The 26696-nt window shown below is 35.7% G+C and overlaps 1 protein-coding gene across 5 annotated transcripts in view; it reads right to left on the minus strand.

Moving 5' to 3' along the window:
• The window catches only part of cnksr1 (connector enhancer of kinase suppressor of Ras 1), a 31285-nt gene extending 7173 nt beyond the window's left edge, over positions 1-24112 (minus strand). The window contains exons 1-15 of one of the 5 annotated variants that reach the window (XM_077239689.1): positions 23649-23822; positions 20610-20767; positions 16274-16476; positions 16063-16147; positions 9507-9548; positions 8370-8489; positions 7089-7148; positions 6302-6370; positions 5703-5822; positions 3786-3874; positions 2300-2329; positions 1861-1970; positions 914-1038; positions 592-625; positions 324-499 (exon numbers count right to left, since the gene is read on the minus strand). In XM_077239689.1, the coding sequence (XP_077095804.1) occupies positions 324-499; positions 592-625; positions 914-1038; positions 1861-1970; positions 2300-2329; positions 3786-3874; positions 5703-5822; positions 6302-6370; positions 7089-7148; positions 8370-8489; positions 9507-9548; positions 16063-16147; positions 16274-16476; positions 20610-20767; positions 23649-23700 (1473 nt within the window). In that variant the 5' untranslated portion in view covers positions 23701-23822. Of the gene's footprint in view, positions 1-323; positions 500-591; positions 626-913; positions 1039-1860; positions 1971-2299; positions 2330-3785; positions 3875-5702; positions 5823-6301; positions 6371-7088; positions 7149-8369; positions 8490-9506; positions 9549-15469; positions 15576-16062; positions 16148-16273; positions 16477-20609; positions 20768-23648 lie in introns of those variants that run through there. The other 4 variants (XM_077239690.1, XM_077239691.1, XM_077239692.1 and 1 more) reach the window with 4 other exon arrangements.
• Positions 24113-26696: the final 2584 nt, after the last annotated feature.

A 26696-nucleotide genomic window follows, 5' to 3' on the forward strand; every position in this document is an offset into this window, starting at 1 on the left:
AACTGTTTAAAATAGTTAAAATTTTTAAATGCAACAAGTTAATGTTGGCATCACAACATTATAATGTACAGTAGGAAGAATAAATATTGAGATTATATTTAACACTGTTATTAAAGACTGTTACAATATCCAATATTGGCTGAATAAATTAAAAAAACCTCTAATATCGTCCAATATTGTAAAGATGAAAACACTTTCAATGAGAGTTTAGTTTTACAAATTTTTTTTAATATATGTTACTTGTGTTTATAAAGTGCCAATTTGTGTATCCACTTATAAGTTTACTTGTAATTCAACCACTTTACAAGTAAACTCGTACTAACCTGTTGGCTGTTATACCAATACAGCGTAGGACCTTTCAGGACGAACCAAAATCTCTGCCATTTCTGAGTCATGAAGACATTTGCTTCTTTTCTCTTCTTCCAGAGCCAACCGTCACACTCTGGCCGGCCAAGTTCACGACAGGACACCCTCCTGCGGCTCATCACTGTCCGTGTTCCTTATGCATACATACGAATCAGGTTAGATGTATTATTTTGCAATAGATGAAATGAAACATGAAAATAGTAAATGATCAAATCCATGCCTGACCTTTAGCAGAGCCCTTCTTGTTCTCCTTTTCTTCCTGTGGTTAGAAGAAACTTAGCATTACTCTGAGATCACATGGTTCAAAGAACATCAACTTCTGCTGATGTCATCCCAGTTGCCACATTAAAACACTTTATTGTGAGATGCCACAGCAGATGCTTCTCAATGACTCACGATGCACTCGAGTATATAATACTCAAGGGCACAAGGGTGACAAATCATTATAGTATCTCTCCAAAATGCATCTTGCTCTGTAACAAGGAGAAAGAACAAAGTGTACTGAATTGGATGTCACACCAAATGAGTGTATTTTTAGTGTTCTTACTCTTAGTCCTGCCATGTCAGGACAGGAGCTGGTGCTGGCCCGTTTGAGCTCCTGGTCTTGTGGGGACTGACTTCTTTCTGCAGATGAAGTGACTTCCAAACTGTTTCGACTCGCACGCTGAGAGTCTATAAGTGTGAAGACAGAATTATATTTATCTTATAGAGCTGATAAGCTGCAGATGCAGCTTTAAATGTATAATCTATATAAACTAAGGAACATTTATACATGCTCAGCAACATAGAACCAATGAAACTATGGCCGTTGCAAAGACTACCTTTATATAATATGAATTACAGAGCTGTTTCAGCCTGGCTTATGCTGTTTACTGGTGGTTTAGCTGGTAGAGCCATGCTGTTGACTAGAAAAATGTAGCTGATGAACAATATTTGGAACAAATTTCTATTTTATATAGAGGTTCTATATCTGCAACTGTACTTTATGATCTTGATATCTAAAAAGATTTACTAACTTATCTCGGTTCTGTTATAATATTTATCTCAACCTAGTTGTTTGTGTATAATGTGAAAAGTTTGCCATGATCATGTTAAATCAAAGCTACCGAACGTTTTCTATTTTTAATATATTTTAAAATGTAATTTATTCCTGTGATGTTAAGCTGAATTTTCAGCATCATTACTCCACTCTTTAGTGTCACATGATCCTTCAGAAATCATTCTAAAATGCTGATTTGGTGCTCAAGAAACATGCAGTCACTTTTGATCAATTTAATAGTCCTTGCTAAATTATAGTATTTATTTTAATTTTAAATGTACAAGACCCAAACTTTTGAATGACAGTGTACTTCACGTACTGTACATATTATGAATTGTGATATCTCTGAAATTTTTTATTTATTACTTCTGGGTGGACAAAATGTAAAAATTCTGCATACATTATGCATACATAATGTCTTCAGTGTTTTTTGTTCAACCTGTAGTGACTTTTACCTGCCCCTGGCTGGTGGCGTTTTAAGGCAAGTGACTGATGTTCATCAGAGTTTTGATCACTAGAGAGCGGCGATTTCTCCCGTTTGAAATGTGTGCCGTCTGATGCTGATCTATGGTACATGAACACATACACGCATTATATGATTGCATATGACACAAAAAAAACAAAAACAATTAATCTAAATGGCCCTTTGCAATGCTATTATACAGATGCAGGTTTAATGCTATGAACGCTGACCCAAACGCACACATACTATAGTTTAGCCATGCTATACACACACACACACACACACACACACACACACACACACACACACACACACACACACACACACACACACACACACACACACACACACACACACACACACACACACACACACACACACACACACACACACACACACACCGACACACACACACACCGACACACACACACCTGAGATAGCGGAGGGCTCGTATGTCCTCACTGTAGCTTACAGAAAAGAGTTATGAAACAAGAATTTAGTTTATGAAACACACAGGCAGAGGAATGGAGACTTTCACTTCTTATACAATTAACTGAATACATGACGTTAACTAACCACACATGTATTATCTTATAGCTCTATATTACTGCTGTATGGAAATTACTTTGACACACTCATCTCTGGCTGATAACAGAAAACTTAAATTGTAACACTGCAACAAGCATTTTCTGTAAAGCTGCTTTAGAAACAATCCCCCGGTTTCACAGACAAGGCTAAAGTCTAGTCCCAAACTAAAATGAATGTTTGAGCTGTTTTAACTGAAAGCAACTTGCAATAACATATCTTAAAATATGTCAATGTCATTGTTTTGTCTCAAGATGCATCGTTTACGTGCTAATTGAACTAAGGCCTAATCCTGGCTTAATCTAAACCCTGTCTGTGAAACCAGGCCAATATGTATTGTGAAAAGCGCTTTACAAATAAACTTGAGTGCAATTGAATTAAATTGAATACACAGTAAGTTTACTGTAAAATAGAAAAACAATGGAAAATACAGAATCCGTGGCAAGCATCATGGGTTATCTGAGAGAAGCAGACAAAACTATCCTATTACAGCATGTCCTACCACATTGTAAAACCAATAATAGCTATACCTATATAATTTATTAAATACATACCTATTTAATAATTATTAAAAAAACCTATACCTATATAATTTATTCTCCTCAATGTTTGAACAACAAACATCATATGGGATACTTGAAATGGTTCTACTGACCATGAAATCATGCAAATTTAGCATCAGAAAAAGCAGCACAATAATTATAGGAGCGTCAGAGGAAACTCAGCATCAGAAACAGCAGCATATAGTGAATATAGGAGTGTCAGAGGAAATTCAGCATCAGAAACAGCAGAATATAGTGATTATATGAGCCTCAGAGGAAATTCATCATCAGAAACAGCAGCATATAGTGATTGTGTCAGAGGAAATTCAGCATCAGAAACAGCAGTAAAGAGTGATTATAGGAGTGTCAGAGGAAATTCAGCATCAGAAACAGCAGTAAAGAGTGATTATAGGAGTGTCAGAGGAAATTCAGCATCAGAAACAGCAGCATATAGTGATTATTGTGTCAGAGGAAATTCAGCATCAGAAACAGCAAAATATAGTGATTATAGGAGTGTCAGAGGAAATTCAGCATCAGAAACAGCAGCAGATAGTGATTGTGTCAGAGGAAATTCAGCATAAGAAACAGCAGTAAAGAGTGATTATAGGAGTGTCAGAGGAAATTCAGCATCAGAAACAGCAGAATATAGTGATTATAGTGTCAGAGGAAATTCAGCATCAGGAACAGCAGTATATCGTGATTATAGGAGTTTCAGAGGAAATTCAGCATCAGAAACAGCAGAATATAGTGATTGTGTCAGAGGAAATTCAGCTGAGACGGCAGAACTCACCTGAAGGACAGAGAACGAACTGAAGCTGCCACCCTCCCAAAAAGAGAATGTCTGTTTTTCTCTTCCTCTTCTTCCTCTTCCTCCTCTCTCTGAAAGTTAAGAATCAATGATATCCACGTTTGGAAAAACCCAATGTCACCTCAGAGAGTGACTCTCATATGGCAAGTGTTTTTTATTGTGGCGAGACATGTAGATGTGTGACAATGAGTTCATGTGTACGTTCATGTCTTGTGAATGATCATGGTTAGTTTGTGGCATGCATTAGTACATGTATTTGTCCATTTCCAGTTAGACTGTGCTAGTGCCTCTGTTTGTGTGTGGGTTTTGAAAGCAATACTTTGGGGACAACATTTTTCTGAGAAATCATTATTATTATTTTAATTCTAAAAATGCAAAAGCTTACTTTTAGCTTTAGGCTTCATAAAAACAATAGATGTCTATGTGTTATTTAAAAGTCTAAGTGTTGGGGTTATTATTGTTAACTAGAACAAAAAGTAAAACCATAAAAAAGAATTACTTGAAATAAAATAAACATTAAAAGAAAAAAAATCAATTATAAAAAAGAATTGTTGTCAAGGCAACATTTCTATTTTTGTTTAGGTTGAAGTACTAAAATAACTAAAACTAAAACATAATAAAAAGAGACATATTTTAAAAAAAACATCTAAATGACAAAAACACATAAAAATCTTAAAATGAAAACAGAAATATATATTTTTTTAAATAAAACTATAATAGTATACAAATGATAATAAATTAACACTGGAATGTGTTTGATAGCTCATAAAGTGATTGTGTCTGGATTTATCAATAGTAATGGGTCTGGTAAGAATGTATGCATTTGTCTGAGCTCTTCGCGCAGCCCTGAGGATCAGTCCCTCAGGGTAACCAACAGACCCAATCATTGTGAAAGCCACATGACAGCTACATCCCACACTGCTTCAGAAAATTAACTTTTTTAATTTGACTGGAAATACACACATACTAGATCAAACGGCAAGGAGAACAGTCAGTCAGTATCTCTCTGTTTCTGTCTCTCTCTCTCTCTATATTATACAGTATATATATATATATATATATATATGAATAGAATGTTCAAAAGAACAGCATTTATTTGAAATCAAAATCTTTCGTAACGTTAAAAAAGGTTTTTACTGTCACTTTTCTATTTAATGCATCCTTGCTAAATAAAAGTATATAAAACATTTTTTTTTAATCTTACTGACCCCAAACTTTTGAACGGTAGTGTATAATAATCATCCAACCTGTATGAGAGAGTGTGTGTGTGTGTGTGTGTGTGTGTGTGTGTGTGTTTGTAATATCAGAAGGGTAGGAAGTGGGTACTGCAGGGTAAGAAGGCATGCTGTCATGACGATGCACTCAATAAACAAGTTCAAATGAAAATCCGATTGTTTCTTTCATTTGAAAACGTTTATTGTAAGTGTGTATGTGTAAGAGAATGTGTATTCACTGCAGTGTCACAAAGAGGAAATGAGCTCATCGGACAAACACAATCACATGTGAACATGTGATGTCAATAAATCGGTTGCAAAGCAACCACTAAAAGAATCAACAGTGTAAAACGCTGGCAGCACCTCATATGAGACTCATGTGTTCATTTCAAGCTTATTATTAACACTGTCAAAACACATTCAGCTTTTGTTTAGACAAACAGCAATACCAAATGAATGCAATACCAAATTAATGCAATAAACCAATATTTTATGACACAATTATTATTTGGTCCATAGTAATTATTTGGTCCTAAAGATTGGATTTGATAACCAAATCAAATATGAGTCCAGTGTGAACAAAGCTGAAACAACCCTAAAGGATTTAAAAAAGCTAAACTACCAGTCTAAAATTAGCATTTCAATGTATTTATGTATGTATAGTAAAAGGATGAGCCTTTAGTACCTCAGACTTTGCACGGCTCTCCTTGCGTTTCAGGAAACCTGGAAGCCTCCTCAAAACCAGAGTTACTCCATTTGGATTCTCCTCCAGTTTTTTAACAAGGTTTGTCCTGCTCCACCCAACCTGAAATTGGATTCATCATTTACATTGCATTAAATAAATGTATATTTGTATCCAAAATGGAGGTTCTTTTGCACCTAATGCTTGATACGGAAAACTGTGCTAGATTTATTTCATTTGAAAAAGTTATACCTGAAATAACAGAGGACATTTCTTTTTCAAAATATTTTACCAACCCTGTTATATTCAGAATGTTTCAGTGTTTAACATCAAGAAGCATCAACGTTTGTCTTTCTTCTAGTGTGCCTATCAGTAATAATAGGCCATTGGGCCACAAAATAACGATCATGGACAAAAGACATCTACTCAAATCCAGCGGGCAGGTCATCGAATGGACGGACGAGTCTCACTGTGCTATCCCGGGGTTCAGCCCCTCTCATTAAAACCCTGTCAAATTTCCTTCCTTACAGAAGTCTTTATGTAAATAACCTTTTACTATTATTTAGTACAGTTATCATTAGCACTGAACAGTTCCTACTTACTACAATCTGTCCGTTGACCTGAATGACCTCATCTCCCGATAAAATCTTCTCGCAGATCTCTGTAGGAGACTGTAAGACAGGATTTATGATTATGTACAACAGAAGATGTACAACAGAGTATATCAGTACCGAAAATTGCAATGGCGTAGAAGGAACCACCCACAAACAGAAGCATCATGCCCATTCAAACTGACCACTTTTGAAACCAAGTGCATTTAGTATGTAAGAAAAATCAACATCTTTAAGGTTGGATAATTATTTTTATATAATAGTGAAGGTTAAAAACTGTTTAACTTAAAGTTGAGTGAGTGAGTGATTAAATGTGCCTCTTTTCTGAATTCAAATATATTTAAATGAAACTGAAGGAAATGACATAAGTCCCCTCTTCCCCCATTTCTGACCATAAGGCAGTTTACTTTGAAGCATAGTGTTCTCTTATTATATAGGAAAGAAAAATTAGCAAAAAAAAATTCAAACTCAAGATTCTCATTTTAACACACCCTTTAAACTAGTCTAGCCTACTTTTTTACAAGGAGGAAGTTAAGATTTCGGTCACACTGTTCTGAGAGTCAAGTTTGACTGAAATACTGTATGTGTCGATTAATTTACGGGATCATTGACAGCAGACTTGAAAAACACCCTCACGTATCTTCCAGCAGACTATTCAAGGGGTGATTTAACTTCGTTTATGCAAGAAAAACACGAATTTTCTACCTTAACAAATAAAATGATACTTTTCCATCTTCCAAAATATATGAAGCGCTGGAGTACCATCAACCTGTCCTACCTCAGCTGCTGTTCCAGTGACAAAATGATTTCTGGATCCTGTGGTGGTGATCTCAATTCCCTATGTGAAAGAAATAATGTGCATATCAAGCCAAGATTATCTTAGGTCTCAGCTAAACTATAATTCAATGGCTTATATAGGAGAGATGAAAATCCGGGCTGCTAATTGGTCAGTGAACCCTGCAGATTCGCTATAATATTCAGCCTTCCTGCCATCTAGATTAGCGAGCATTATGGAAAGAAATTCAAAGGGAGAACTGAGGGAGCTTGTTCAAACCGGTATTGGTCAATGAATCGACTGCAGTATCAGATGTTAGACAAAGTCCAATCTAACTAGTATTGATTCTGCTGAAAATGAGCTGTAAGTACAGAGACCTCCTGCTTAAGAGACAATGAACCAGGGTGGTACAACCTCTATTAGTATCTGTCAGATCAATAATAATCAGTCATGTCCAATTATTATATTCTCTGACTCTTGTTTCTCCAACGCATGCAGCCCAAATGTATCAAAATATGGACCTAATGAGTCCAACAATATCGCTCCTGGAAAAAGCAGAGGCAGGTCTTTCTTGGCAAGAATCAAAAGACAGACAAACATTTGATATTAAAGTACAATTTACTACCCAGTGTAAAAAAAAGTATTAGATTTCCTCAAATGGTTTGTGGATGACTGCAATGTAATCATGCATGTTGCATTGCGTACTTGTGTCTGATATGAAGAATTAATTTTTTTTTTATTAAATTAAATTAAAATATGTCACACATGACAAACAACTATGTGGAGCCTTCATAACTAATCAAGTTTCTCAGAGTATGGCTGTTCTTAATTGAACTGGGGCAAATTTAAACCAATTATACTACTTTTAATTGCACGATCTATCAGACACCTGTGGATCTCTTTTGTGGAGCTGCTTAGCAACATATTAGCCATAACATAACATATTAATATAATACAAAGTGCAAGGACTGTCTAAGTAGAAATGATTTATTAACACGGTTTAATGAAAGAGATAAAACAGACAGAGTGCAGAAAGAAGATGTAATTGGTTTAAACTCCATCTGTACCTCTATACTAAGTATGGTTAGTTCTTTAACATTTGCCAAACGAAGGAGTAAATTTACCAGCACCAAAGTATCTAAATAAATTATGAATCTAGGAAATCACTTTAACTGCTGAAAGCCAGTGAAAAACAAGGAAGCGAATTGGACAACATAGAGGATGAAACAAAGAACGAATGAATTAATGTAAATGATTTGAGTTATAAATGATAAGATGCAATACCACGTGATCTCCTGGTGAGGCAGGGACCAGTTCAACACTCTCCAGCTGTGCAGTATGGGTAAGAAGAGTAATTGGTGTAACGGTCAAAATCTCATCACACACTGCAACCAACTGACGACACTAGACAGAAAGACAGAAAAAGAAAAACACATGTCAGTTTATCTGAAGATTGATCATCTCTTCTAAAGTAATGAATATAATCCTACATATCATTGGATTTCAGAGAGTTATATTTTCATGTCACAAAGTACACTACCGTCCAAAATTTGGGGTCAGTAATTAATAGTTTTATTTAGCAAGGACAACAGTGACAGACGTTTATAATGTTACAAAATATTTCCATTTCAGTTAAACCTTTTACAGTATTCAAAGAATCCTAAAATAATATATCATGGATTCCTTGGTGAGCATAAGAGACTTCCAAAAACATTAAAATACATCACAACCCCAAACTTTTAAACAACAGTGTAAGTGTACTGTAAATATAATACATTTATATAATATAATATAATATAAATACATAAATACAATATTAAAAGGAATGTTCCAGGCTCAATACAAGTTAAGCCTTATGAACAGCATCTGTGACTCTTGTTTAGAACAGTAAATACATCTTCAACTATACCACATTTTAAATATTTAATAAAGTGCTGTAACAAAAATAGAATATGCACATTTGCTCTTTCATTGTACGCTCATTACACTAAACTATTTTTGTGAGTGAAAATTACTTTCTGTGGTAAATGAAAGCATACCAGAGAATCTGAAGTGTGTCATTTCTGTGGCACTACCATTCACATGACAACTATGATATGCATTACATTTGAAAACAAACAAAAATATAAAGAATGTTTTTTTAAAGTAGAGCTGTCAAAACGATTAATCATAACATTAAAGTTTCTGTGTGTGTGTGTGTGTGTATATATATATATATATATATATATATATATATATATATATGTGTGTGTGTGTGTGTGTGTACACACACATATATTACATAAACAACCTTTTATGTTAGATGTAATTAACCGATTTGACAGCATTAAAATAAAGATAAAGAAAACCTTCATATTAATTCAAAGGATTAAGCGACATGTGGAAAATAAGAGTGAAAACAGAAGACCCATAATCTCTTACTATGGAGATGATGTCCTTCTCCTTTTCAAACACAGCGGTTTCCTACAGGGAAGAGAGAGAGAAAATAGAGAACATTAACTAAAAATGCAAGTGCTTCCACCCACTGAGGAGTTTGATGCACAATCCAGAGATCTACAAACACAGAGTTCATCTAACCCACTCACTCCTTGGCTGATTCAGCTCGTTCAGCCCTCTCAATGAAACACTTCCTTAAACAGAGTGACGCTACACACACAGCCAACAAACCTCAGACCATTGAATCCACAATCTGAACTAAGAACAAGATTACATACAAGCAAACACACTCTCATCATGCGTAATACCTGGAACATGTAGATCATAGTCTAATTAAAAGATTTGGGTGGCCGCTTAGGATCAGTGGCAACCAGACACACTGATCCGCCAAATCTTATGTAACATCCCTAAAGATAAACATTGAATCCCAGACCACAAACAGATTCACTTCAGCCAATATACAACTCACTCAGCCATGAAGTTCAGTACAAATAAAACCAAAACAAATAAGGGCTCATATCCAACCTCAGATCTGTTTGAATTGGCTGAATGTTTTCAGTTAGTCCATCTGAGGCATAAAAGTATGTACTTACTGGACTCAGGTGTGTGAGAGAGAGGAAATGACAAGGCACGCAGCTGAATAATGTTGAAGGAAGGATGCCTGTGTGACAAAGATCGCTCACTTCTCGTTACATTAAACAAGTGTGTCACTTCCCTTCCTGACAGAGCGACAAAGTCATAATGTAAAAAAACAGCAGGTGGAAATACAGATTCAGAGAAATAAAAAAGGTGATTGGATGGATTGATAGATAGATCCTCTATAAACACAACAGTTTTGAGTAAAACAGTGAGATCTGACAGAGAGTTGGTGTTTTAACAGCACAGGCTGCAGGGATTTCACTTCAAATGAGAGCAATTATCTGCTTTGTTTTAGGTTTTGTTTGGATACGCATACGGTTGTGCTTCCAAGCAGAGTTTATGCAGAAGAGCTTGGAAGTAAGATGTGCCGGGACAGGACACACATACACAAACTGGTCATGTAATTTAGTATAATATCTTCAATATTCACACCCTGCCAAAGAAAACTACCAAAGTGTCATTTTATAGGTCATTATGGTGCAGTTCAAGCAGAGGTCAGTATTCAGAAGTGCAGAGAAGACCAGCGGCCAAGGTCAAGAATTTAATTAAATACTACATTAAATTTCAGTTTGTTTTTCAATAAACCCTATTGTATATTCCCAGAACACTAGCAAAATACGACACTTGTTTCATGGGATCATTCTGTGATACCTTTAAATCTTTTTTAAAAAAAAGCTTGATGCTTGTTGCCATTTACTGGCTAACGTGAGCGGGACTTTTTATTTTATTTTATTCTCCTTTTGTGGTCCATAAAATAAAGAAGGGCCTATGGAATTAGAACAACACCAGGGTGAGTAAATGATTATGAACTAAATTTTCATTTTAAGGTGAACTATCCCTCTAAACCCTTTTGTATAATCAACTGCAAGCTCACATTTAGATATGCCTCCGTTTTTGAGTGCAACTCCCACATTTCAAAATCCAATCAACAACCAAAGGGTAGTACCCACCCTTCATTCTTTTCTTTCCTGATAATACATTACACCTAGATGTACGTCACAATATTGAAGACAAGAGATGTCGCTACTTCTGTTTCTGCTTCTGAATCGCTACTTTAATTGAGGTAAGAAGAGATTAGGGGAGAGCGGGGCACAACCTAACACATTTTGGTTTGGGCTTTATTATTAAAAAAATAATTAAGTTAGATTCATCTTTTTTTTACACAAGCAACATACACATCTCTGCTACAAATGAACACTTAAAGTTTTTTTCTAGGACCTACCATTTCCGTACAGTTGCACTGAAAGTGACAGAAGTCTAAATGTTACAACTTACCCCATATGCGGGGTTAATTGTAACAGACAGAGGGGTTAGTTGTAACACACATCATTCTGTACTATTGTATCTGTATAGTTTGATATTGTTTGTGCATCTGTATAGATAGATATCCATACATCCATCCCTCATCCAATCATCAATCTGTTATGGATCAATATCATGGATAGAGATATAGGAAAGGGCTGCACAGTTTTGCAATAAATAAATCAATAAAATCATCAAAATTGTAATTGCAATTTAATTACATTTGTGTGTGGCAGCTGCATGTAAAATTATTATTATTAATAATAATAACAGTAAAAATAATAAAAACGAGCTTAAAATAAAAATTTTAATGGTTTATTGCATTAAAAACAGGCTAAACAATCAATGACAATCAAACAATCAGGCATGATCAATGCATAGTAAACTAAAAAAAAAAAATTCCAACATTGTTTGTGAAAGTCCAACAAAGTTAAATATATAAATAAATACTCAAACCTGAAACGTTGTGTGGCTCCCGTTTTCATTTGATTATCATTGTGCACTTGGCGGCTTAGTTGTAACACTGTGCTACAACTAACCCCGCTGTGTAAAAATATTTTAAGCCTAGCTAACAGTTGCTAGGAGTTGCTGACATGTTTCAAAATTGTGCTATGTTTTAGCCAACAAGACAGTGATTAATGTCAGATAAAGTTAGATTTGGTGACGTACACACCACACTCAGAAACCGAAAAAAACCTATGATGAAAAAATTTACTTGCATGGTGTCAAAACACTCTTTGTCCAGTATCTTCACGAAATCTTATCAAAACTTTCTACAAATTCGTGCGAGAGAGTCTTCTGGCAGCAGGAGAAAAAGAGCGGAAACACAATCTGCTTGATCCTGACTAACTATGTAAAAGGTCCGCGTTACATTTAACCCCGCGTTAGGTTGTGCCCCGCGCTCCCCTACATCTCTTCTTGCCTTTGCTTAATTTAATTTATTTTCCCCTTTATCTAAATTGAATTTTATTGTATTAAGTTATTCATATTTCTTTTTTAATCACTATAGATATTTTGTCTTTTGATATTTTCTGAGCAAATGTAATACTAAAAACTAAATTTGAAAACTCAGAAAACGAGTGAAAATGAGAGACATCTTTGAGACACACCTGATATTCATTGTCTCCCCGTTTTCCTGATCTTTTAGCTCTATTGAGGCTGACATCCTCACACAAAGGAGCTTCATTTAGCTTAAAAGCTTTGACCTTGTTTTCTTCTAATTCTCAACAAAGCTCCTCATTTCACACTGATAAAGATCATTAACTCTGTTTTTAACACTGCAGAAAGAGAGAGAGAGAACTTCCATCAGTGATAAATCACAGGTCAGCTGTTGTCTCCCCTTTCTATATCTTTCCCTCCTTTTCTATGGTTTACTGGCGTGACAAATAACTGCATTTGCAGCTGCATACAATGACAAAAACGGAGCAGACCAAAGTATATAAATGCTTCTGTCTCTAGGCAGAGACAAACAGCTAAATCAAATGCTCTAGTGAGGGGGCACAGCCTCCAGGCCAGCAGACCTGTGGAGATACTAAAAAAAGATCTGCCTCACATCCTGCATGGATTCGTTTACACCTCTCCAAGGCATAAACAACACGCATGCTTGTTTTCCCATCATGGTGGGAACTTTCCATTGAGCTGATGAGATTCTATGCCCCTATAACTAAAACCTAACTCTCACAGAAACCTTTATACATTTTAACATTGTCAATAAGGCATTTTAGAATGTTTCTTAAGCTTACATTCCATCCACATACCTTCTAAAACTCTGTCCTTAATTTTAGGAACTCTACAGAAGAGATTACTTCTAATATTCCATGACACAGACTGTTTATTAAATAAAACAACCATTTCCTCTCAGCACAAACCGGCAAATATTATACTTCAGACATGTGAATGTTGAGGGGAAAAGTGTATTCAGGGTAAAAAAAGATAAAACAAGCACACACAGTACCTAATTGATGTGACCTTTTCTTCTTAATCCACTGATGTGATATTTCAGTACAGTGTGTGTGTGTGTGTGTGTGTGTGTGTGTGTACAACCTGTATCTAACTCCCTGCCTCTTATCTCTCTTTTAATTAATCTATCTTTCACTCCTTCACCTCTCCTTATTTTAAGTTCATTACTCCTCTCTCTCTTTCTCCCCTTTCTCGAGAAAGTCATCAGCTGACCTATAATTATTCCACTCCCCGAGGAAGCGCTGCCAATACAGACAAACACACCAAAACTTGCACAGATGCAACAATATCTCTGATAGAAAGAGCTTCTCTTCATATCTGGGTTATCCCTGGAGTCACTGAATATTTGTTAATCTGTTCATCAAAAAACACCACTCACCACCAGTGAGCAAGACAAGTCATCCATGTATGACACACACTAGTATCACCAGAAAGTTTTGCTTGACATGGTGACCTTTGGCTTCAGGTGATGTGGTTTCTATGAAGATCAGAAGCCCACCTGTCCCCTAACACCTGTTCTAGAACTCACCTTCATGGTTTAAATGTCATAGACTTATTAAAACGTAAGTAGAATGAACACTCTATTCCCAGAAACCTTTAGACTTAAAATCCCACTGTAATTATTAATAGAGACTGGAGTGGTCTGGCCTCAGTCAGATGTGATCTGTTTTGATTTAGGAGTTCGGTTCATATGTGATTTAATAGATACACAAAAAGTTTATCCTTATGCAATGAAACATATATCGGGTCATATATGTATATTGCATTTTCTAATTGAACAAATTATATTACATTTATAATATAATATATGAAAGTATCATTTATATATGCACTACTGTTCAAAAGTTTGGAATCAGTAAGATTTTTTTAAAGAAATTAATAGTTTTATTCAGCAAGAATGCATTAAACATTTATAATGTTACAAAATTCTACTTTAAATAAATGCCGTTCTTTTGAATTATTAATCAAAGTAAAATATATACATATCTTAGTTTCCACAAAACTATTAGGCAGCACAAATGGTTTCAACATTGCTAATAATAAGATATGTTTCTTGAGCACCAAATCAGCATATTAGAAGGATTACTGTTACATTTTTATCATATATATGCAGCTTTGTTGAGCATAAGAGACTTCTTCCAAAAACATTAAAAAGAAAAAAACTTTAGGAAGTACTAGCATATCAAATTTGTATTTTCACAGTTTGTCTCAGTGTTGGACCCCACTGTATGTGAGAATGATGTAAGGATTAGCGACCCAGAACAGCCCTCAGTTTGTATATTAACTCTTCTTTTACTGCTACCATCTTTACATTAAAAAGTTACTGATTGCAGCCCAAGAAAACATTTGAGCATTTAATAAACACAGAATATGGTTTGTAGTATAAACAGGACGTATAGAAACAATGCATTTAAATTAGAAAAGATACCATCAGATTTAAGAAAACGAACTCGGCGACAAAACTTTGCAGAAGAGAAAACAACTACCTAGTGATTTACACTGTGTGTGTTTGTTACATCTGACAGAAAGGAGCTGATAGCGTCAAGTGTCAACATACTTGGTGTGCACATTGTTTCTCCATACACACACACTTAGCTTCTTTCTCATTTCCACACTTTCCTTCCCTTCTTTAGCAATGCTGTTTGCTTTTTAGTGTAGAAGACTGAGTCACATCATCAATGATTCAAACCCCTTTTGTTATTTTCTCTGTGATTACACAAACAGCACCAAAAAGTCCTTGAAACTTTAAAGCGAACAAGAAAGCTGCAATAAACATGGAGCAAATGGTTCAGATGCCTTTTGAATGACAAAGCAAACACAAAACTTGAAATAGATGCTATCTGATTTCCAACGACACTGCAAGTCAACATGTTTTATAATTAGTTTATCTGTGCGTGGGGCTCTGTGTGCGCCCAAGTAAACTGTAAGACTGTTACACTTGTGAAACTTTCTAGGTAAAAGTATATGAAATGAATTAATGGTAGAAAATGAGAAATAAAATAATCCATCAAAACCTATTGAAGTATAAAATTGTCAAACAGACCTACTATTCCATGTCCAGAGGAAAGATACTCTTCTGGTGGAGTGAATATCATGTGACCTCTTCTTCTGTACGCTCACCACAGGTGAATAACACACGCCCAAAAGATCTTTCAGTTCTCATAGTCTTTTCTTTTAATGCCCCTCCCCCTCCAGGCCCCCCTCCCTCCCTTTCGTTCTCTCTCTCTCTCTCTTTCTCTATCTCTTTCTTTCTTTATCTCTCTCAGAATTCTTGAGTCTAGTGAAAACACATAATGAAAAACATATGTTTGTCAGCATTTTTCTGAATATCAGTCATGAAGCAAACAAGCTAAGCAATTATTGGACAACAAAAATATTTAGGTTAGCAAGCTGCACAAATAGTACCACAAATAGGCGGTACGGACAGACTTAAAAATGACCAGAACCTCTATTTGACTTTGATCACTTCAGACTGATTTTTAAGTCACTATTCATAATTTGCACGTGACGTCACAAGTACTGGCTGGCGGGCTAGAACGTCGTTCTATAGCAACGAAACCCAATGGGGGCAACCAATGACACAATTTTTCATTTTCAGGTGAAAACTTCCTTTAAAGCACTGTAATATGATCGCACTCACATTATGCACTGTGGTATCCAGATCTTTACACAAAGTGGTGACTTTCTCATTTGCTGTGTATCCAGTCTGCTGTGCAAACTGATACCTGTAGAAGACATACGCATTATGACTGAGAATGAACAAAATATTACAACACTACTACATGCTCAAACTCATGGCCTGCATAGGAACACGGTAAACATCGCTCTGTGGTTCAGACTGTGATTCTCACCTGCTGAGCATAGATGCAAGTCCATTGGATGCTGTGATCACGTCCACCACTGCCTGCAGTACCTGTTGTGGGAGCTTGGTAGCGCTCTGTCCGTCAATGGTATTGACACGCCAGCGCCCCTGTATGCTCATCTGCAGAGTGTGAGCCACTGCACGCAGCTTCTCCGTCAAACTGCGCAGACTGTCACCCCCAACACTGTATGTCTGTGCAGATATGGGAAACATGTTAGGTGCCATTCACACCGTGTTCAGAAAGTGTTTTTTGCGTTTAAAGTGGAATATTTTCCTCCTGAAAAGTTCATATTTACAAGTTGGGAAGTTGTAATTATGACGTCAGATGCATTGAAGTTATTTTGTTTGAAGCATAAGCAATGTATCTTTTTAAATTTTACTTCAACAATATGATCATTTTTTTTTAAAAAAATATGTTTTATTCAACTTATGAAGGTGCTGTGTTATATATTCCAGTGGTTTCCAACCTGGTCCTGTGGACCCACACTGCCCTGCAAATTTTATATGGCTGCGTCCAAATCACATACTCTCTTAAGTAGGTGCTCATTTTGAATAAGTACTTAAATTGCAAGCTCTAAAAAAAAAGTGTTAAACAGTTGTGGACAGAATTATTGGCACCCCTGGTAAATATGATCAAAAAGGGCTGTAAAAATAAATCTGCATTGTTTATCCTTTTGATCTTTAATTAAAAAAACTGAAGTTAAATAATTGAGTGTGTGTGTGTGTGTGTGTGTGTGTGGGGGGGGGGGGGGGGGGGGGGGGTCACATTGTGAAATAAATGTTTTTTCTGCAAAAACATGTTGGCCACAATTATTGGCGCCCTTTTATTAAATAGTTTTTGAAACCTCCTTTTGCCAAGATAACAGCTCTGAGTTTTCTTCCTTAATGCCTGATGAGTTTGGAGAACACCTGACGAGATCAGAGACCATTCCTCCATACAGAATCTCTTCAGATTCACAGCTCCATGTTGGTGCTTCTCTTCAGTTCACCCCACTCATTTTCTATAGAGTTCAGGTCAGGGAACTTGGATTTCCATTACAGAAGCTTCATTTTGTGTTCAATGAGACATTTTTATGTTGATTTTGATGTTTTGGAGTTGTCCTGATGGAAGATCCAACCACGGCCCATTATAAGATTTCTAGCAAAAGTGGTCAGGTTTTGATTTTTTATCTGATGGTATTTTTCTAGAATCCATGATACCATAAATAGTCTGAAGGTCAGGACCTCTGGAAGAAAAATAGGTTCACAACATTAAAGATCCAGCTGTATATTTAACCGTGGGCACGGGGTACTTTCTATCCCAGTTTGCACCAAACACATCTTGTGGGTTTGCAGCCAAAAATCTCTTTTTTTAGTTTAATCTGACCGCAGAACCAAGATCCAATATTGTCTGACAACTGAATATGCTGGAGTTTGGTTTTGGATTAGAGAGGTGGATTTATAGGGGTTGATATTTTTTTTTAGGCTTTTTGACCCCAAGACTCAACTAATCTCTGCAATTTTCCATCTGTGATCCTTGAAGAGTCTTTGGCCACTTAAATTTTCCTCCTCACCACGCATTAGGATGATATAGACACGCGTCCTCTTCCTGGCAGATTCGTAATATCTTTAGTTGATTGGAACTTCTTAATTATTGCCCTGATGGTGGAAATGGGAATTATCAAAGCTTTAGCTATTTTCTTACAGCCATTTTCTCTTTTGTGAAGCTCAACAATCTTTTTCTGCACATCAGAACTGGTTTTACTCATTGTGATGGATGATTAAGGGAATTTGGCCTTTGTCTTTCCTCATATTTATATTCCTGTGAAACAAGAAGTCATAACTAGACAATTTCATGTTCCTAGTCACCCTGGTGTGCTAAAAAATTAAATATTAATGGGAATATACTTTAGAGATATTTTACTTATAAAAAATTCTAGGGGTGTTTCATAATGTGATTACCCCCACTTTCAATTATTTTACTTCAATGAAAGGATAGAATTTTTGTGAGTTGCTTTAATGAAAGATCAAAAGGATAATCGTATGTGCACTTTTTTTTAAATTTGTTGAAATGAAGAGTAGTATGACAAGAGTAGTAGGCCTATGTCTGAATTCGCAGTACTCATAAAAGAGTAGGCAAAAAGTACCCGGATGAGCAACTACTTCCGGCAAGAGCAAGACACTCAGGGACACATAAGGAAGTAGTTGCTCATTTCAACAAATTTACTTTCTCACTGATGCCCCCGACTCAGAAACTCAGCACTTAAAGAAAGTTCAGAGTTTCCCACTTGTAATTACAACTTTGTGTTGTCATTCATGTGTTCAAGTCATAAATCCGATCTTTCCGACATAACTTGAAGACACCATTAAAATAAGGCAAAAAACACGAGCACAACGGTCAGTCACGCACACATTTAATAATATTAATTAACAATTTAATAATAATCACAATTCTCTTTTTCTCTAAATTAAAATCATTTGATGTACTTAATTAACATATATACCTTGTATATAACGTTTGTATCTCATTTTATCACTCACTATTTACCTTTTATTCCACTCTAAAATGTCTGACTTGTTTTTTATCATTCATATCACTCACACACACACACACACACACACACACACACACACACACACACACACACACACACACACACACACACACACACACACACACACACACACACACACACACACACACACACACACACACACACACACACACACACACACACACACACACACACACACACACACACACACACACACACACACACACACACACACACACACACACACACACACACACACACACACACACACACACTTCCAAGTCCTGAGAGATTCCTGAGATTTGAGGAATGCTAACTCACACCTGGAAAATACAGTTCCTGTAATTCTCCTGCTATTCTCTCTCGCAGTTGAGCCTGACGTTTACTGTTACGACACACGCAGGGAGTCCTGGCACCATCAGGTCTACATTAATCCTCCCAGCAGGCAAAACATTTACAGCACATGGAGCATATCCACTGCCGCTTACTGAAAGCTTCAGTCAGCGAGCTAGCAATAAACACATTTGTGACCCTGGACCACAAAACCAGTCACAATTTGCACAGGTATATTTGTGGCAATAGCAAACAATATATTGTATGGGTCAAACAGGTGGTGGTGATGATGCAGTGGATAAGACACAAGCCTTTGGTGTGAGAGACCCGGGTTCGAATCCACTGTGAGACACTAATGTGTCCCTGAGCAAGACACTTAACCCCTAGTTGCTCCAGAGGCGTGTGACCTCTGACATATATAGAAATTGTAAGTCGCTTTGGATAAAAGCGTCAGCTAAAATGAATAAATGTAAGTGTAAATGTAAAATTATCGATTTTTCTTTCATGCCAAAAATCATTAGGATATTAATTAAAAAATCATGTTCCATGAAGATATTTTGTAAATTTCCTACCGTAAATATATAACAAATTTATTTTTGTGGATGCAGCAAAATCACTAACATAAATGGCTCAACTTAATGTTTAGATTTTCTTGCACCCTCAGATTCCAGAATTTCAAATAGTTGTATCTCGGCCAAATATTGCCCTATCGTAACAAACCATATTTGTTACGATAGACATACAGAAACCAAACCACAAGCTTATTTAATCAGCTTTCAGGTGATGTATTCAATTTGTGTATTCATGTAATTGATGTATTCAATTCAATTTTGTGGTCCAGGGTCACATTTTTGCTCTGAAAATGAAGTGAAAATGAATGTCCTCCAAAAACCTGTTTAAGTCAGCAGGGTGAGCAACTCTCACAGATGTGTGAGTGAGTGAGTGAGTGAGTGAGTGAGTGAGTGAGTGAGTGAGTGAGTGAGTGAGTGAGTGAGTGAGTGAGTGAGTGAGTGAGTGAGTGAGTGAGTGAGTGAGTGAGTGAGTGAGTGAGTGAGTGAGTGAGTGAGTGAGTGAGTGAGTGAGAGAGTGAGAGAGTGAGAGAGAGAGAGAGAGAGAGAGAGAGAGAGAGAGAGAGAGAGTTAATGTTATAAGCGTCTAAAAAAATGATAGTGACTCATTGAAGTGACTAACACATAAACTACCAAAAACTCATACAGAAATACTTAACATCAGATGAAATAACATAAGGATTATTACAATAGAATTACACCCTGTATTCACAGACCATACACTCAAATCCAGACTGTATCATCTTTATACTCCACTCACATCCTTTGTTCTAAACAAAGGGCTAGTAATAAATAGACTAAATTTAGCACTAAAAGTAGATGTTGTTTAGATGTTGTGGCCTGCTTCACCCCCACCCACACACACACACACACACACACACAGTCCTACCAAAGCACAGAGTTTTTCCACAGCCTCCAGTATTAGCTCTTGATGTCCGATTTTATGCACTCCGAGTTTCTCCAGCGTGGAAGAGGAAAGTTGCAGCAGATCTGAGCCAGAGAGCTGCCACTCAGAGAATGAGTACTGCTGCAGAGGAGCATCCAGACCTAACAGACACAGACATATCACAATAAGTTAGCACAGAGACATTCAAGTTCATCAATAGTTCAAGTGAGAATTGAAGTTCATCACAGTACCAAATGTTACTGGACACAAATGTAATAAAATAAATACTATATATACTACCATTACAAAGTCTAGGGTCAGTATGCATTTTTTATATATATATAAATGTGTATATATTTATTCAGCAAGGATGTATTAAATTGATCAGTGACAGTAAAGACTTTTATATTGTTACAAAAGTTTCCATTTCATATAAATGCTGAAAAAAATTCACAATTTCCACAGCAACACTTTAAAACTTTAACATAGATAATAATAATAATAAGAAACCTTATTTACAAGTAACAAAACAGCGAATTAGAATAATTTCTGAAGGATCATGTGACACTGAAGACTGAAGTAATAGCTTGTGGAAACTCAGCTTTGCCATATAAGGAATAAATTACATTTTATAATATATTAAAATAGGAAAGTTATTTTAAATTGTATTAATATTTCACAATATTACTGTTTTTTTATCAAATAAATGCAGCACTGGTGAGCATAAGAGACTTCTTTTGGAAAAAAAAAAAACATTAAAAAAGTCTTACCAACCCCAAACTTCTGAATACATCTAAAAATTAAAATGATCTTCTTAAAAATACAAAAAGTTAAAAAGAGACATATATAATCTCAAAGATATATAAAGTTAAAAAGAAAATATATAATTGTCACTATTATAATGGAGAAATTAAAATGTTACCCAAATAAAAATATTGAAAGAAAAATGAGTAGTGCCTTTATGAATGAAAGGAAATGGCAACATCATGAGAAGCTCAAGTACCACCCACTGAACAATCCACATATACACATATGAAAACAATTCCATATATCTGTTATAATGGAAGGAAATGAGGATGAAGAAGGTATGTGGGTCATACACACTAAAGCTGTGCAGCCAGCTGTTGTAGTCACACACCTGCTATGTGTTTACTTTAGGAAAAAGCACATCTCATCTGAAAGCAGTTTCTATTGTTAACTAGTTTGGTATGATCAGGATGAAGATCCAGATGAAGGTAGGCCTACTAGATGGATTCTCGTCTGCACATAAAACTTTCAGGGTTTAAGCTTTTTTTCTCTAAGCTGATGAAACACAAAGATTTTAGGCCCTGAAGGAAATTCCTTTGCGTAAGATTTTTACGCAACTACATCCACAGCCAAAAGATTTTATTAACCATGTGAGACTATTCTCTAGTCTAGATTCATAAAACATATTAAGTTTACCATGATTTGTGTTAAAAATCAAATGAAATGCCATATAAAATGCAATCTAACAGCAGTGAATATAAGGCTTTGTTATCATATTTGGTTTGATATAATATTTATTCAGCCTTTAGAGATCTCATAGCTCCAATACAGAATCTAAATGATCACAAGATACATGTCCAACATTTGTCAAACACTTAGACAAACAAACAAGTTAGAGAAGGGACTCTATGCTTATGTTACAGTCTAATAGGTCATAAGGGCTTCAATAAGATCAACACAAACAAACAACTAGACAATATTAGTAAAGTGCACATTATAATACTTGTATTTTACAGTATATATAGTTTTACTATTATGACTATTTTTACATTGAACTCAAAAGGCCGGGGAAATTAAGTTACAATTTGTTTACATAATTTTATTTTAGGAAAAAAGCAAGGAAGATTTATATTATGAATGTGTGAAACAACTGGTGAATTACAAAAATAGGATGAAGATCTTATTTGAAGATACAGATAATAATTGAAGATACAGATTCAAGAAATCAAGTTAATGGGTGGAACTGTTGTAATCATAATAGAAGAGATAGGCCTAGTTAGGAAGTCAAAAGGCCCACATCTCAGTTTTATATGCTGCTGTCAAACACCCGGCCTGTTCAAAAAACCCTTAAATTAAAATCACTATTGTTAATTATGACCTTCAAACTAAAATGTTTACTGTATTTAAACATACATTTTATTCTAATTTTGCTGAAAGGCCTATAATAGCCTGTTTAATGGCTGGACTAATTGTGATAACATTTGGCATCATATGTGTTCAATATCTTTTCTTCTGTGCAATATTGGTCGAACTTTTCAGTTACCAAAGACTTTAAGGTATGTGCCTATACTAAAATTGAATTTCAGAAACATTCATTGAAGTACTAAGTAAACTGTTCTCCTAATTCATATTACTAAGCCACTGTAAATACAATAACTCAATAGAAATATAAAGCAAAAACGAAGTACATAAAGAGTAAAAGGCCAGCAGTGCATAATCAATGTTATACTTTACACTTCAGAGTTGGAGACATAAGTATTTACAAGCAACTGCTGCACACCATAAAGGTTCATTAGTATTACGCAATACTACAGTATAGTACACTATAATACTAATATCAATATATTTTAAACACACAGCGACACAAACACTATTTTGAATTATAAAATAAACAACATTGTAGAGAGTTAAAGTGAAACCACAGAACATCAGAACTGAGCGAGAATAATAGAGACATGCGCATATAGAACGATGTGGGCCAGTCTGGACTCGCACAGAGAATGACAGCAGCAGATTTTATCGCTTTACATATTCTGGACGTATCAGTACTATAGCACAGGGTTTTGGAAGTTTGTTAAATCGCCCTTGTATTCACCAGCCTAGTTAGTTACGCGTGAGCGTTTATCAACAAACTAAAAGCGCTTCCTCATTCCACAAACACCTTCCGTTCCTTAAGGATTTGTCATTTTGTGTCGTTCTTGTTTTATTCGGCCACATCTTTCTATCGATCTACATTAAACCAACTGTCGGTCTCTAAAAACACAAACAGACATAAACAAAAACACACCCGGTTACCTTTGAGCCACTCGATGACTCTCTCGGTGCTCCAAGACGCTACGGGCTCCATGATCTTAGGGGCATGAATTCAAATCCCCGAAGTGGATCAGAGCAAAGAAAAGTTCATCCTGCTGTCTGTCTGGTTGGCACACCTTCATACAGGTAAAGCTGCGCTCTCGGCCAATGGTGTTCTGCGCACACTGCGCCTGTCTCCGTTTGCTGGGCGGGGTTCATGAAACTGCCATAGAGGCTGTTCAATGTCCCGAGAACAAATCTTTTTTCTTTCTTTCTTTTTTTTTTGTGGAAAAATTGCCAGACTCCCTCCTTAAAAACTTGCACATTTTTTGATCAGCTGTCTGCTAGAATTAGTAAGTAAAACAATTTAAATCCAATATCCCCCCTTAAAGGGATAGTTCACCCAAAAATGAAAGTTATGTCATCATTTACTCAAGTTGTTCCACCTGTATGATTTTTTTTGTTCTGTTGAACACAAAAGAAGATATTCTAAAGAATGTTGGTAATCAAATTGAAAAAAATAATAAAATAAAATAATAATACTATGGAAGTCAATGGGGAAGTCAAAATAAAAATGTTTCAAAACATCTTATTTTGTGTTGAACAGAACAACAAAAACTTATACAGGTTTAAAACAACATGAGGGTGAGTAAATGATGACAAAAAATATTTTTGGGTGAACTATCCCTTTAAATTGACATTTACATGTTATATATTTTTTCTTACAAATGTTTTTGAAAAATATGTGAACATCTCTCTGTTGTTTCTAATTGTCATTATTGTTTCTTGCTGACCAGTAGAGGGTATTTTTTTGAAAATACTGTTTAGCTGGGGGAAAATGAGATTTAATAAGTTAAAGGTAAAGGTTTGCAATAGCAAGCTAAGCTTTGAAAGATCCCATACTCCCTTTAGAGCGTCTCCAAAGCCACGCCTCCTTCAAAACACTTGAACACACACAGCAGAGTCTGCAAAGCGTTACGAGACGAGAGACAGTGTTCTCAAAGCACATAACATTACAATACAAATTTACATTAACAACTTAAAGGGCACTGACCTGTACCTACTGACTGATGTATATTAATTTTGGAGTTGATAGTGTTGCCAATGAAACGCATAAATTCAAGTCACAAACTGCTCCGAGTATAACGTCACAGGTGTGATGTCTGCGCGAGCAGGGTGGAGGTGTAGGCAGGTAACAACGTACCATCGAATGCAATGATTGGACGAACATTTCATGGTCCTACACCTTCCACAATATATAGGCTATACAGTTAGACCACTTAACATATTGATTGCTATCAGGATGTGAAGAGACTTTCAACCAGCATAACAATAAACTTAGTTTATTAGACTATAGTCTGGGACAAATTGCCTTCCCTGCCTTTAAAATAGTGTACCGTTAGGAAATTGTGAAGAAAAAAGGAATCCAAGACTTTTGACTGGAAGCTTTATTCCCCAAGTAGGCTACAAACGCAGTTGCACTTTAAATGGTATCTGCACATATTTATAAATGAGATTATAAATAAATAAATATATTTTATGTAACTTTTTTTCCTTCAAATATGACCATAATATCTACCATTATCTAATTAATCCAGTGTACAATCCAGCCTAAGATGGTTAGTGGTTTTAGGGTTTGGGGAGTTTGGGAAACCACCATAAACCAGCAAAAACTAACAAACCATTATGCTGGTTTAAGTGTTTTTTGTTGTTGTTGTTGTTGTTGTTCTTGGTTTGTTTGTTTTTTCATCATGGCATTGTACTGCACTCTAGCACCTCCTACTGTCTGTGTGATAGATATATTGTTATGGTGATGTGTGTGTGAATGCAGAATATACATTTTTCTAAAATAGTTGACTTAATGTCAGAGGTGTCAATTCCAGGGGTCAGAAAGTAAAAGTATGTTTATTCCACCCATTAACTAATTAGTTCTATCTCCTGGCTGAAAAACGGTGCTAATTAGCAAATCCAGGTGATTGGAACAAAATACTGAGGAGGAAGTTTACTTTCTGAACCTGGACTTGATACCTCTGCTTAATGTACAGACCTGATAAGACATGTTTCAAAAGCAGCATGCAGTCTTGGCTCCATATATAATTCATTTCTCCCATTCACAGCATGTTGTAAACAGAGTGCATTTCTGTATGCATGTGCAATAAGGCAATTACGCAGAGACGATATATGATTCAGAACATATGGCTATGGAGTAGATGATAGTGCTACATAAAAGAGCAGTCGCTTCAAAAGCAAAGCAAGTGCATGATTTGCAATTCTATTATAGAACATAGAGGCGGCCGAGCATTGAGTGGCCTCATGAAATCTATCCTTGAAGCTCTTGATAATAGTTTTACTGAGTTATGGCGGCATTGTGTCCACAGAGATGACCTGACCTGGTATACATCATTCAAAATCCTTTGTTCTCGACTACTAAAGATTCATGAGCAACACAATATTACAAAGGTCTAAACTTGCATTTTGTTGCAATCTATGCATAGAAGTTCATTAATCCAATGCTATGGAAATGGGTGAATAATATACATTTTTATTCCAGTGAAAATAATTTGTCTGTATATATATATGATGTTTTAATTTAACGTTTATTTTGTATCACATTCATTTGAAATTGACCCTTGACCTAGTTTCAAACTGCGTATTGGTTTAACTGATGTATAAATATAACAGAGTCCCTGAGGCTTCCGTCTTCCCAATTCAAACTACAAGAAAATAGCCAAATACCGTTCAGTCTTTTGCATGTCTGAACACATCAGGTTCTTCATACTGACAATGTAAAATGTAAGAAATGAGAATCGCTGTTTTGCCAGCACACTTGCCAAATCTACATCCAGATAAATCTCAGAACATCAAGAATTCTACACCACTTCCCTATAAAACATATAACAATATGACAATTACAGTCCTTTATTTGTTTTAATGCCTTTGGCACATTGAATCAGTTCAATGGGCCAAAGGTTGGCACATTCAGTTAAACGTTCACAAGGTCTTGTAGGTTTGTGGAATGTCAACAACAATAATAAATAATAATAAAATGAA

Source organism: Siphateles boraxobius, unplaced genomic scaffold (genome assembly GCF_051911475.1).
Source record: "Siphateles boraxobius isolate OS27281-9 unplaced genomic scaffold, OSU_SipBor_1 22, whole genome shotgun sequence".
Classification (NCBI taxonomy): domain Eukaryota; kingdom Metazoa; phylum Chordata; class Actinopteri; order Cypriniformes; family Leuciscidae; genus Siphateles; species Siphateles boraxobius.